The following is a 13,505-nucleotide window of genomic DNA, read 5'->3' as shown; positions in this document are numbered from 1 at the left end:
AAACAAAAAAAAAATACGAAAATCGAAAAATTCAGCTTTCAAATAACTAAATCTAAAAAACTCAAAACAAATACACTGAATACTTTTTAAACAATTATGTTGACATTTTGAAAAAAATTGTATTTTATAGAAAAATTTTTTAGTTAACCAAACAAATGTTTTACTTTTTTTGATAAAAAAAATTATATAATAAATATATAAAGTATAGAGTGAAAAAAAAAAAAAAAAAGAGTTGGTGTAGATTGAACCCGCACTTTTGCCAAGGCATAACAATTGCACTATCATTTGATCTACAAAGAACTCAAGTCTTGTTTTGATCATATTTTAATATATATTAAAAGTTTTCTTAAGAAAATAATTCTACACAATAAAAGTGTGGTTTAGAACCACGTTTTTTTCAGAAAACAAAATTTAATTATAAGCACAGTAAAAGCATGGTTTAGAATCACATTTTCTGTAGAAATTTTTTTTTGCTTAAAAGCGTGCTTTCTAATCACGTTTTTTTAAAAAAAAAATTATGTTAAAAGCGTGGTTTGTAACCACGCTTTCTTAATTAAAAGCGTAGTTTCTAATAGCGCTTTCATTATTCATCACATTTTCGGCTCCAAACAGTAAAAATGTGATTTGTAATAGTGCTTTAGCCTAATTTGAAAATTCCGTCCAAACTAGGCCTAGTTTGAAAATTAAAATAGTAAATTGACTTAATATGGGAAAAGTCCCAATAAATTATGTTGGGAGTATTATTGACAAATGTTGTTGGAGCATAAAAACATTTAAAAAATAAAATAAAGATACAACACATTTTAATGTTTATTAATTTTTTTTTATTATTATTTTTAAAATTTTCACCATTTTTAAAGAATTTTTTTAATACAGATCTCAATAATAAACAATATCCATTCTAAAGAAAATTGATAAAAATTGCCATAAAAACCGTCTGGTCCTACATAGAAATCGGTGAATCAGAAACATACATGCCAATAGCAACCGACTTTGATGTTTGGAAAGTTATTTTATTATTTTAGTGGGATAAAATTTTTATATTTGATAAAATAATTGATTTTTTTTTTGTAATTAGATGGGATATTTATAAGAAAAAAAAATAAAATAATTATAAATTTCATATGATATTTTATTTGATTAATTATTTTAATTTATTTTATTATTATTATTTTTTGGGTAAATTTTAACTAAAAAAAAAAAAAAAAACTAAAATCTAACTTGTCAAACCCCTCAAAATAAATACTAATAAAAAAAAAAACTATCATATATATGGAGAGATAAGTCCATGAGATTAGGGTTTAGGAGAGGAAAGAGCAAGAGAGATGGCGAAATTCAACGTAGTACAGAAGAGAAGGAGAGCAGCGATAGCAGAGAGGAAAAGAGCGACAAGTGGGGAACCTTTCACCGGTAAGCTCAAGCGTAAGCCCCAACCTCTCTCCATCTCCGGTAAGCGCAAGCGCAAGCTATTCAAGAAATGGCGCAGAGTCAGTTCTCTCTCTCTCTCTCTCTCTCTTCGTAGAGCAGAGTTTGATTATATTTTTAATTGATGAGGATGATGATGATGATTGTGGAACAGGAACAGAAAGATGCTATGGGGAAGGGCCTTGTCACAATGCAAGATGTTGAGATGGCTGTTGCTGAAGGTACCGCTCCTCTCTCTCTCTGTCTCTGTCTCTGTGTTTGTGTCTATCATGAACTTGTGTGATTGGATTTTGGTGTTCTACATGGGTGCTGCAAATAACTGATGAATGGAAAAGATGTATGGTATGGTGCATCCACATGTGGGTTGGATAGGTGCAATAATTACACCTATTGTTAAGCAGTGGAAAATACTACTACACACCCATCTCATTATTTTTGGTTACTTGTCCTAAATTCCATGCATATTCTTCTCGTTATTGTCGTAATAATAATGTAAAAAGCTGTAATAATCCAATTCATTAACCCTGCACTTGTGGTAAGGGAAGACTACATGCCTGATATTATATTTGCAAAAGTGGTAAACTGGACGAGTGATTGTAGAAAATAAACTGCACACGAACATTGTGTTAAACTAAATGAGTGATTGCATAATGTACAAGTTGTCATCCTTGAATTCATTAAACAATGCATGATAAATGCACTTGTGGTAAACTGGATGCCATTTTTGGAGTAGTTCTGGCTCACTTTCATATTTGATGTGGTATAGCTTGTTAGTTTGAATTCTCTAGTATCCTTGAATTTTTGGTACTGATAAGTCCATTTTTGATGATGTTAAGCACTGGAAAATACTATCACACCATTCTCGTTCACCTGCTATGGTCTTCACTTTGTATTCCACTTGATACAGTGAGGAGCACCTAACCACCTTGGAGAGGGGACTTGCTTAGGTGCAGGGCTGGATGCTTGTTCAGTTTAATGGCGAGGGATATAGCATAAGTTTTTTGTGTCATGCTTAAGGCGCATGTTAAGAAACTGCTTATGATATGATTTGTGTTCAATCTCTTGAATCAGAGAGGAACTCTAACCACACTGAGCTTGTGGCTGCCATATGTGTTACGTGATGCTAATTTTTTTTCTTCTGTGAATTAGGCACATCCCTGGATTCCGATAAACATCACCCCCAATTTCACTTAAAGAAGAGTCTCAAGCTTAAAGTCAAACAATCAAAGAAAAAAGGCAAGTTCATTTGTGTACACAGTTTTGCTTCCTTCTTCCCTATGCAAAAGAAGAAGGAAAAAAAAAAAGAAAAAAGGAAGAGGTTATTCATTGTAGACTACATTTTTTCTGTTGTCTTGATTTTATTATGGAACATTGCAATTTGAGGTTATACATCTTAACGTGCAGGTAAGAACGAACGAAAATCAAATAAGGCAGCTTCAGAGACTCCAGCCGATGCCATGATGGAATAAATGGTGAGGAAACTGCAGGCATCCAACAAAACTGTGAAGGATTACCTAAGATTGACAAAGGTGTCTTGCAGTCTGACCCATATTGGTCTAAATCATTGTAGAACTCTATATTGGTTGTAATTTTTTTGGTGCTAGATGTTTGTTAATCACATGAGATATGTTTTATTGTTGGGAGCATCTCTCTCTAAAAGTGGATTATCTGACAATTATTAAATGCCGAATAGTTTGTCCAGCGATGTGTTCTTCGTGGAGATATTAGAATTTAACAATAAGGGGTAAAATAACATTTTTAGCTTTCATCATTTTAATTTTAGTTTCTTAGCATCTTTTTGCAAGGTCAAAAAAACAAAAAAGAAAATATAAAAATGGTAGGATATTTCTAATTCATAAACTTTCCCATCTTTTATCAAAGGAAAAAAATTGATGAGGATTTGAGAAATGTGGTTCCATTATTTCTTGGGACTCAAAATCAAACCAAATTATGTGAGATATGGGTTTGATGCTGAAGAACAAATTCAAGATGTTTGCAAAGACATGGTAAACCACATATTTGATTAATCGCAGGTTAGCTTATTCCCTACACCCAAAAAGAAAATGAGGGAAAAATAAAAGAAAATGAAAGAGACGTGCATATGAAAACAACACCAGACCCAACTTTTCCAGAGAGAACAACGAACACGACTTTTACAGCGGGAATAATGAAGTCCGAACTCATGGAACAAGAGGAGAGGCTTTTCAACTACCTCATGATCATTTGTTATGTTAACACATTGTGGAAATTAGCACATAAACACATCTTGGATGGCCCAAGGTAGCAAGTAACAAATAACAAAAGGCAAACCAATGGCGCGCACAAATACGTTAATAGAAAAGTAATTTCTAATTTTAGATGTGGCTAATCACATGCAGATGTAATTAAAGAAGAATAATTGTTAACTGTACATGTCCATCTGATACAAAAATGTCTCAGAAAAAAATTAGATGTATACCTCAAAAATCACCATGACAACTGCCAGGTCGAACACATAAATCAACCACCAATTAAGCTGGCTGCTCATGCTTGTAAATGCATGCGCAGCACACTATATGCAGGAAGTATCGACAATGCCATCATCTTTGTCAAAGCCCCCTCCCATCACCACATCACATAAGGTGAACATTCAAAACAAATGGGAATCAGAGTGAATGCAAAAACTTCCAAATCCATTAGCTAGCTAACATGACAGCAAAACAAATGGGAATCAGAGTGAATGCAAAACTTCCAAATCCATTGGCTAACATGACAGCAAAAGTGGGAGCCTGTTGTCATACCATCACTATCTCAGCTTGATTCTGAAGTCCTGAGATCATCGAACTTGAATATCTTTATGATGAATAAATTTCCAATCTCTAAACATTTCAGTAGTCGTTGGTCTTCACAACAGGTCAGGGATGATTGGCAACACAGCGGTCTCAAATACAATCATATCACCACTGGTACACAATACAGTGCTTGTTCATCTTTAGACACCTTTTCCATATGGAGCATTGCTAAATTAGTTCTGACACTTGGGGAGCTTTCGTCTTTGACCCAATCTTGAGGTTTTTCAGGAATGGGATCGCCAAACTGTCCATCGAATTCAAAATTTGATCAGCTCTGAGTTCCATGCCAACCGACTTGTACAAGTGCACAGCTGCACTCATAATAAACCTGTCTGGTTCCACACATTCTCTTATGCTTTCAAATAGGGAAATGCCTTCTTTCACATGTCCATAGTCCATGTAACCTCTCAGCATGGTCCGACAACACGCCAGGTCAGGACTTAAACCGGCCGTACTAATGAGCTCACCATAAACCCTTTCAGCTTCCTGAATCAAACCAGCTTTTACGAAAGCTGAGAGTAAGAGGTTGAAATGAGCACAGGAAGCAGGAAATCCTACTTTCTGCATTGAAATAATGGCATCCTCTGCCTCTGAGTATTTCAGTCCCAACGTATACGCTTGAACAAGGGCTAGGTAGGTCAAGGAGTCAGGTAAGCAGCCATCTTTCTGCATGGCTAGGAAAAGTTCCTTTGTTTCACAGTGAAGTCCTGCAGTAGCATACACATTCATCATAATATTGTAGCTGACCTGCATTTTCCCAAGATAATCATGTAAGCATCATAACGATAGTATGACAGTCAACAAATTGTACTGGACAGTGACAACCAATTGTTTTTGTTTTGCTTGTTTGTTTATGTTTTTTTTTTTTTTGGGATTGGCAACAGAAGTGATTATATTAATAAGCAAAAATAAAAAGAAATACAAAAAAAGTGGGAGACAAAAAGTCCACCAAAGAAAACAAAAGAGACAAAAAGGAAAATCTAATCAAGGTAACAAACTATAAGTCACGCACTGCCCTCCTATCCTCAAAAATCAAAAATAAAGAAATCCCTTAAATGGAGAGGAAACCGAAACCGAAACCGAAACTGAAAAGAGGATTAAAAACACTCTATCCCAAAGAGAATTAGTGTCTCGACTTTGTCCTCAAAGATCCTAGCATTACGCCCTAACCAATTAACATAACCCATAGAATTGAACAAAAGATCGCATTCCACAAAGACTTGGCTTTCTTGTTGGTACCAAAAGCTCTAGAGTCAAAGTAATTGGGAGCAAGAAGCTAGAGCCACCCAACACATCCATCAATTGGAATAACCAATGTCACAAAGACAAGGCTGAAGGCCAATGCGAAAATAAATGATCCATTGATTACTCTTTCCTGCTACACATAATACACCATTGAGGGAGGGCATTGCAATTGGGTCTTCTTTATTGAAAAATGTTGTTGGTCATGAGGCGTGACGACCAATTGTTTAATACCACATTATGTTTTTTTGATTGGCATCAGAGTGCCCAGATTAAAGCCTAAATAATCCTCAGGATTGTGCAGGCCCTCGGCAAGGAATTTTCTAAGTGCACCACGATTAATTTAAGGGTTTTTTTCCTAGTCTGATGGCCCTAAGGAACTGTTAGCATCCATGAGATTTCGATCCCTAAACCTTGGAGAGAGCACACCCCCACGACCCAAGGCCTTGCCATCGGACCAACCCCTTGGGGTTTAATACCACATTATGTTTCCTCAAGTACTTAATGGGTGATCCACAATGAATTGAATTAGAAGGTTCAACTTGATTAGAAGGCTTCCTAAACACTTAATTAGGGGTCCAATGAGTTCATGGGAATTATGGGTCCGCATTATCATCAAACATTTTCACACAGTGCCTAGCCTGTAAAATTATTACCAACACCACGGCTGCATCTTCTTTTATCATAAATATTTCAAATTTTGCAGAATAGATGTCCATACCTTTCCAGGTTTTATTCCTTCTTCCTGCATTTTGCCAAACAGAAAGGATGCTTCATGAACTTTACCTACAAAGTCGGCGGAAAAAATATAATGACATTAAGCAATAATCTCAAGCACTGAAGAAATATGATGGTTATCATAAGAGCCAACAACTGTGGCTAAATGAAGTAGATCTAGCATATAACTTCTTCATTTTTTTGGATAATTATAGATCTAGCATATAACTTGATGACGGCAAGTCAGATAACTCCAGAAGCTTTCACAACCATAGTACCAGCTACACGATCCAACATAGCATAGCCCAATAGAAACCAAGCATGCTAGATGAAGAGAACAATAATCTACTATTTTATAAGATCAGCAAGTCCTTTTTAAGTAACTATGCTTTAAGTAGTAAAACTGTCTATCCCGTTTCAATCTAACATAAAATCTCACAAGTCTCCAGAATCTCTTGCAAGCCCTTACAAAATCAGGAATTAAAAGTAAGTTCTCATATTTTCATGAGACTAATGCAAAAAATAATTCTTCTATTTTTACCAAGGCAGAAAGAAATCAATACCAGCCTTCCCATAGTAGCATATCAAATTGGTGTATGCCTTCTCATCCAAGGACACACCCATGCTTCGAGCTGTGTTAAACATCTCTACAGCCTTATTCAGATTTCGGCCTCGTCCATATACACTGCAACCATTATTAACTGCTTCACCAAAATGAATAGATAAACAAGTTCTTTTTTCTTCTATTTCATCATTGTTATTATTATTAATATTATTTCTTTTTTCAGGCGGTGCATCGTTTCTTTTCTTTTTTTAAAGATTTTTTTAGAAGGACAGAGAGTCAAGCAGTTACCTGATCATGATGCTATATGTCTGAATTGATGGAACAACTCCCGAGGAAAGCATGTGCTCATACAAGCTGGCTGCGGAATGCAATTTACCTGTGAATGCTAATGTGTGTCATCCTAATCTTTCTTTTGGCTATAAGTTTTGCACTAAATGGAGAAAAATGACCATGCTAACCTGCTTTCAGCATTGCCTTGATAAAGGTGTTGTATGCTACAGTATCAAGCTCCAAGTTGTCGCGAAAGCTACCATGAATGACGTTCTCTGCTTCTCGATATTTTCCTGCAAATTGATTATCACTCATCAATGTTGAAGCTAAAAAAATTTACATACTAAACGAATAGGCATGGTTATCAAAATCGCGATCCAAATTGTAAGATTGTACGATCCTACCATCCTAAAATGTCAGAATGATCCAAATCACTGTACAATCAGTGTTATAGCAGGCTTGCAAGTAGGATCCTCTAGGATTATATGAGATCGTATTTACGATCACTGGGTTTTTGTGATTTCACTTTATTTTTATATGAATCATCCTTGTATTTTTACCTCATTTTTAACAAAAAGAAGAATCTTATGATCCTCGATATGATTTTATGATCTGATCCACGAGACCTCTCAATGATCCTATGTAGGATCCTGATTTTAAGAACCATTACGCTAGGGACTTCCTATGCCTCTGATACCAGTGCACATGTGAGTGAGCAAAGCTAAAAGGAATGATGATTAGAACTGAATGCAGTATTAGAATGGCAGTGTATCTCCAAAGAAACAATATAAACATAAAGGCATTTGGAGAACATACATTCAGAATCATCTTGACGTGAACTATGCCTCAGATCGTAATTGTATTGTCTCAGCAGTGAAAGATATCCACAAAGTCAGTCAACTATCAGTGAACTAGAGAAACCTTGAACACCGTGATCCTTTAGTGTCTAATCGGGGACAACTCTAAAGACTTTATTTTAAACTAATTAGTATCCACAGGAACATTTTACAGTATCCTCAACAGTCACCTAGAAAGCAGATAGTACTAAAATTGTATACAGAATAAGATATATAGGAGGTCATAAATTAGAAATAACTGGAGGATCTTCAGAATGATACCAAACCAAACCAAACCAAACCAAGCCTTAAGTCTCATCAAATGAGGTCAGCTACATAAATCTTTCTCTTCCACTTGACTCTATTCAAGACCATTTCTTTAGTCAAATTAAAGAGAGTCATCTCTCTATTTACTACACTAGTTCACGTCAATCTAGATCTACCCCTTTTCCTAACACTACCATCAACCGTCACTGTATCGCATCTCTTCACTACTACCTCTGTAAACGACTAAACCATCTCAATCTATTCTCTCTCAACTTATCTTCTATCGGTACTATTTCTACCCATTCTCGAATATACTCATTCCTAACTTTGCCTTTTCTAGTCTTGCCACACATCTACCTTAATATCTTCATCTCAGCAACACTTATCTTCTCTACATGTTGTTTCTTAGTTTCCCAACATTCCATCCCATACAACATCGCTGGTCTAATAGTTGTTTTATAGAACTTCTCTTTTAGTCTAACGAATATTCGTTTATCGCACAATACTCTAGATGCACTCCTCCACTTAAACCATCCCACCTTAATTTTGTGGACCACATCTGCTCCAATCTCTCCAATCATTGTGATAATTGATCATAAATAACGAAAATGTTCACTCTTAGGTAGTTATTCGTTCTCAATCTTCACTTCTCCTCTACTTCCATTGTGACTTTTACAAAAATTACACTCCATATACTCTGTCTTAGTTCTATTTATCCTAAATCCTTTAGATTCAAGTGTTTTTCTCTAAATCTCCAACTCAGTGTTAACTCATTCTCTAGTCTCATCTACTAACACGATATCATCTGCAAAACGTATACACCATAGCACAAAATCTTCAGAATGATAAAGATAAAAAATCTACATTCTTATACCAATAAATCACGTCACAAAATCTTCTGTACTCGAAGTGGCTTATTATTCAATTCTAAGAATTATTTCCAAGCAATGGTATCTTGAATAGTCTAAGCCCCAATTGTATCATCCACTGAGCAATATTATATACTCTTTGAATTCACCACTCTTACCGCCATTGATTAAAGCATTGACAAGCATGCTGATAGCAACAGCACCCAAATCCTGCCCTTCCTCAGATGCCTCCCTGTAAAACAAGTATGCAGCTTCTGGTTTACCACTTTTAGCATATGCATCAATCATTGAATTATACAAAGGTTTTGCATTTGTAGGGGAGCCGGCAGCCATTTGAAAAACTTCTAGGGCTTGTTTAAGCTTTTGTTGTTTTCCATAAAAACTAATCATAGAAGCACTTGTGACATGCTCTGGGATGCGGCCTAGCTCAATCAATAGCTTGTAAAGACATTCTGCTTTTGATATTTCGCCTACAATAAAATTAATGTTGAATTAGAAATTCAAAATATTGAGAGCACAGATGGGTACTTAAGCCATCATCAACCAAAAAAACAAAGCATGTGAGTTATTCTTACCTTCTTTGATCAATTTATTAACAAGCTGACTGGCTATAGACAAGCCATTAGCAGTCTTGATAAGCAATTTAAGTATTTCTTCTGTCTTACTGGAATTCCCAGCAGCTGAATACAGAGTAAGAATCAGCTTGAAAGCTATAGCAACAGGTTGGTCCAAGCGCTCTAAGCTGTCTTCAGCTTTGTTCGGTCTCCTTGATTGTCCATGCATTAGCATAGAAAATGTTTGAATGAACTTACTGTCCTCAAAGTGTCCACCTGTACTCATCTCTTCTATCAATTGCTCTGCATCTCCTACCATCCCTTCCTTGCAATATACCTTCAAAACAGTCTTGAGAAGCTCCACATCAAATTCTACTTTATCTTTCCTCATCTGCATAACAAAATCCTTGGCCTTTTCAGTTAAGCGCAGTCTCAAATATAAATTGAGCATGTTATTGCAAGAACCAGTGTCAGGAAGTCCAGTCTTTGATAGAGCCTCATATGTAACTTCAGCAGATGCCAAATCTTCCTTCATTACATAACATTGCAACAAGACAATAAAACCAAATCTTGAAAACCAAATGTTTCTAGAGCTCATTTGTTCCATGGTACTCAAAGCTTTCTCTAGATACCCCGAGTAGAGATGTACTTGAGCCATTGTTATATATGTTTTCTCATCACTAAGTAGGCCCAACTTCTCAATCTCTTCAAAAGTTCTCTGGGCATCTTCGTAAAGACCAAGTTTGCCATATATCCTAATAAGTAAGCCATATATGACTTCATCAGCGGCAATTTTATTTCTTTCCATTTCCGAAAACAAGGAAAGAGCTTTAGAATAATCCCCACTTTTGTAATGTAGGGTTAGAAGAGAAGCACATGTATAATTACTCGCAACTATTCCTCGTGATCTCATGTCTTCATAAAGTCTGAGTGCGTCATCCTGGTTACCATTTTTACAACTTGAACTGATAAGCAGGCTATATGTTACCTCCTCAGGTACAAAACCCAAGTTCTTCATCTCATTGAACGTCTTGAAAGCTTCTTCAGCGAGACCTTCTTTCACAAACGAGCTGATGACAACAGTATAAGTAAAATGGTTAGGAACAACCCCTTTATCAACCATTTGCTTCCACAACTCTGTAACATTTCGATGGAGTGATTTCTTTTGTAAAGATGAGAGCATAAAATTGAAAACTGCAATAGATAGCATGACCCCCCTCTCTTTTACAGCAGAATAAAATGATAACATAGCCTTGTGGCGTCCCCATCGGGCATATGCACACAGCATGGTACCACAAGCAACCTCGTCTGGTTCACACCCAGCTTCAAGCATCTCCAAGAAGGTCTGTTCAGCAAGCTTGATTTTGCCAACTTGGCCGTATATACGCAGAAGAATTGTATACACAATAACACTGGGCCGGTAGCTTAACTGTTCAAGCATAAAACTAAAATTACACCAAATTAATATGTGCAGGTTCTTTTCCATAAACTACATTACAAAGTGGAACGTATAAGATTTTGTTTCAAGGAAGTGAAAAACCAAATGCCATTATTACAGTCGTCATTAAATCTCTTCAAAATCATAGCACCCAATCAAAATCGAGGAATTAAGAAAGATTTGGCCTCTTTTCCCGCTAATCCCATCTACTTTGAGAGCAGTTTACATACAGCACATAAAGGGTGGCTGTGACTAGAAAGAACTATGGTGGAATCTAGGTCGAGCTTTCAACATTTAACTATATAAATAGATATGTGGTAGAAATTCAACAACTTCTACGTCCTTCTTGGAGCAAACATGCGTTGGAAAGGGCCCAAAGTACTGTTCCTCCTTTGGTATGCAGAGAGGAGATTACTTCCCTAATCTAATTTCACTCAAATTTTCAGCAGCACAGCATTGATACCAAAGAATAACAAAGAATACCAGAATAACAATATAAATTTAGCAGACCAATGATTTCCTGAAAAACTCATATATAAAGGCACAAACAAGCTACTCCACAAAGCTAAATTAAACCATTATAAATATCAACTTTGTTCTAACAGACCATTTGGATTGAGTGATTTGAAAGAAAGAAAAAAAAAAAAAAATCAATTTTCTTGGTTCTAATCACTTGTTTGGAATGGGGGAAATGAAATTTTTTTTTTTGGAGAGAAACTGGTTTCTCTTAAAATCCATTTTAACGAAGAGATTGGGAGAGGAAAAAATGGGTGATAACTAACATTTTGGGTAGTCTCTATCCGAACAAGATATGAAAGAAATCACTATATTTTGCCTCAAGCTTTACGCTTAACCAAACAAGAGGAAGACGAAATTCTCGCAAACCCAGATGAAATTTATCAAAATCAACCACCTTCATTGTCCATCAAAGTGACAGTTAAGTAAGATTTATCAAAATCACGACCACAATTATGGGTTGTTTTTGAAACGCAAAAAAATAAAGAATTTTTTGGGAAAACCCACCCACCTGCAATTTCATCCAAAGAAAGAAGTCCCTAGCTTGCCTCCAACCCTTTTGCTCCTTCAACACAATACACATCTCTTTAAAAGATAACTTGGCAACAAAAGACCCCATCACTACCCTCATATTGTAGGAGCCTTCGGGCCTCCCGGAGAGACTACGAACCTGCTGAATCGCAGCGACGACATGTTTGCCGTACAAGTGACCATTCCTGTCGTCTTCCAAGTACTGAACCATCTGCTCAGGAGTCCTCTTGATCCATTTGGGTGTCTGGGCGTGCGAGCCTTGGTTACGCCTCAAAGCGCTCAGGTACTGAGCTTTGGCTTTGATTATGCGACGAGCGTTGTCGTCGGAGAGTGGGTTTTTGGGGTTCTTGGATTTGGGTTTTGGTTTGATGATGTTTTTGTTTTTGTTGTTGCCGTCGCTGAGAGTCCATGGGTCTGGTGTGACTGAGCTGAAGAAGATTGTGGTGGTTCTGGTTTTTGAGGAGGATTTTGATTTTGAATATGGGGGGGTTTGGAAAGGGGTTGTCGTGGAGATAAAGGAGGACTTGAGGGCTTCCATTGGGTTGATTTTTTTGGGTTACGAAAGAAAGAAAGAAAGAAAGGGTTTAATGGCAATGGAGGAGTCTCAGACTCGAATGGGGATCCTTGAGCCCCTCCTTCATTCTCTCCTTGCAGGGGCCTTCGGGTCCACTTTGAGGCACAGTTTTGATAATCCGAACCGTTCATATTTTTAGATTTATTCAGTATATCATACCTGTAAAAAATCAAGTTGATCGAATATCATAAAGTATGTGTTCGAAAAACTGTTTATTAAAAAATAGTTTGTAGTCCCAATTTTCTGAACGCATACTTTCTGATATCCGATCAACTTGATTTTTTACAGGTATAATATACTGAATAAATCTAAAAATATGAACGGTTCGAATTATCAAAACTGGGCCTCAAAGTGGACCCGGAGGCCCCTGCAAGGAAGGAATGAAGGAGGGGCTCAAGGAGGGGATCTGGACTCCTCATACTCAGGGCCGCGCTTGATATTTGTGGGGGCAACTATGAAAATGGGACTCTCTAACATATTTTTTTTTAATAAAAAATTTATGATTAAAATGATAAGTATTTATAAATTTTTTATTTAAGTATATTTGCATATCTAATCATTAAAATTATAGATTAAAATTTACTTTTATATATTAAGTGAACAATGTTATATATTATATGTATGATTTGGATTAGGCCCAAATACTTTATTTATTTATTTTATATATTTTTATTTTAATAAATATGGGCTAAACCACATAAATATGGATTAAATCAAACATGGCCCAATAAAATATTTTGGAATCCTTTAAATTGGTCCCAAAAAAAAAAAAAGTTAAGCCTATAACAATTTATTAAATTTGGAGACCTTTTTTTTGAGCCAAAATTGTGGGGCTAAGGCACAAGCCTTATTGGCCTTAGGCCAGGGCCG

General features: G+C 36.1%; 2 protein-coding genes across 5 annotated transcripts; one reads left to right on the top strand and one right to left on the bottom strand.

Moving 5' to 3' along the window:
* The first annotated feature begins 1,249 nt into the window (after positions 1 to 1,249).
* Positions 1,250 to 3,126, top strand: LOC114300557 (uncharacterized). Of its 2 annotated transcripts, none has more exons than XM_028245449.2 (4): positions 1,250 to 1,487; positions 1,580 to 1,646; positions 2,575 to 2,661; positions 2,830 to 3,126. In XM_028245449.2, exons 1-4 carry the CDS (start codon positions 1,326 to 1,328, stop codon positions 2,892 to 2,894), a joined length of 381 nt encoding a protein of 126 aa, XP_028101250.1. In that variant the 5' UTR covers positions 1,250 to 1,325; the 3' UTR covers positions 2,895 to 3,126. The 2 variants fall into 2 exon arrangements, with proteins under 2 accessions (XP_028101250.1, XP_082740751.1); XM_082884625.1 differs by having other exon boundaries at positions 1,270 to 1,487; positions 1,586 to 1,646.
* Positions 3,127 to 3,755: 629 nt separating this feature from the next.
* LOC145788598 (pentatricopeptide repeat-containing protein At5g27270-like) lies at positions 3,756 to 12,673 on the bottom strand. 3 transcript variants are annotated; one of them, XR_014339016.1, is made up of 8 exons: positions 12,042 to 12,667; positions 9,598 to 11,005; positions 9,181 to 9,492; positions 7,239 to 7,343; positions 7,069 to 7,156; positions 6,757 to 6,900; positions 6,220 to 6,284; positions 3,756 to 5,003 (listed from the first exon to the last, which is right to left on the bottom strand). XR_014339016.1 is itself a non-coding variant. In XM_082884623.1 (8 exons), exons 2-8 carry the CDS (start codon positions 11,015 to 11,017, stop codon positions 4,425 to 4,427), a joined length of 2,691 nt encoding a protein of 896 aa, XP_082740749.1. In that variant the 5' UTR covers positions 11,018 to 11,021; positions 12,042 to 12,673; the 3' UTR covers positions 3,756 to 4,424. The 3 variants fall into 3 exon arrangements, 2 of the variants coding, with proteins under 2 accessions (XP_082740749.1, XP_082740748.1); XM_082884623.1 differs by having other exon boundaries at positions 6,779 to 6,900; positions 9,598 to 11,021; positions 12,042 to 12,673; XM_082884622.1 differs by having other exon boundaries at positions 6,779 to 6,900.
* Positions 12,674 to 13,505: the final 832 nt, after the last annotated feature.

The sequence above is a fragment of the Camellia sinensis genome, chromosome 8 (genome assembly GCF_055761805.1).
Source record: "Camellia sinensis isolate YWXY chromosome 8, ASM5576180v1, whole genome shotgun sequence".
Classification (NCBI taxonomy): Eukaryota; Viridiplantae; Streptophyta; class Magnoliopsida; order Ericales; family Theaceae; genus Camellia; species Camellia sinensis.
This window is presented reverse-complemented; position numbering and strand designations above follow the sequence as displayed.

What these genes read in the sequence shown, in the direction of transcription:
- LOC145788598 (XM_082884622.1), bottom strand. Translation starts at nt 12,599, where the DNA reads ATGGAAGCCCTCAAGTCCTCCTTTATCTCCACGACAACCCCTTTCCAA. An exon ending in CAATGCTTTAATCAATGGCG is followed by an intron (nt 7,344 to 9,180) that starts GTAAGAGTGGTG and finishes ATCAATTTGCAG; the next exon opens with GAAAATATCGAGAAGCAGAG. An exon ending in ATGCTACTATGGGAAGGCTG is followed by an intron (nt 6,285 to 6,778) that starts GTATTGATTTCT and finishes CCGACTTTGTAG; the next exon opens with GTAAAGTTCATGAAGCATCC.
- LOC114300557 (XM_028245449.2), top strand. Translation starts at nt 1,326, where the DNA reads ATGGCGAAATTCAACGTAGTACAGAAGAGAAGGAGAGCAGCGATAGCA. An exon ending in TATTCAAGAAATGGCGCAGA is followed by an intron (nt 1,488 to 1,579) that starts GTCAGTTCTCTC and finishes ATTGTGGAACAG; the next exon opens with GAACAGAAAGATGCTATGGG. An exon ending in TGAGATGGCTGTTGCTGAAG is followed by an intron (nt 1,647 to 2,574) that starts GTACCGCTCCTC and finishes TCTGTGAATTAG; the next exon opens with GCACATCCCTGGATTCCGAT.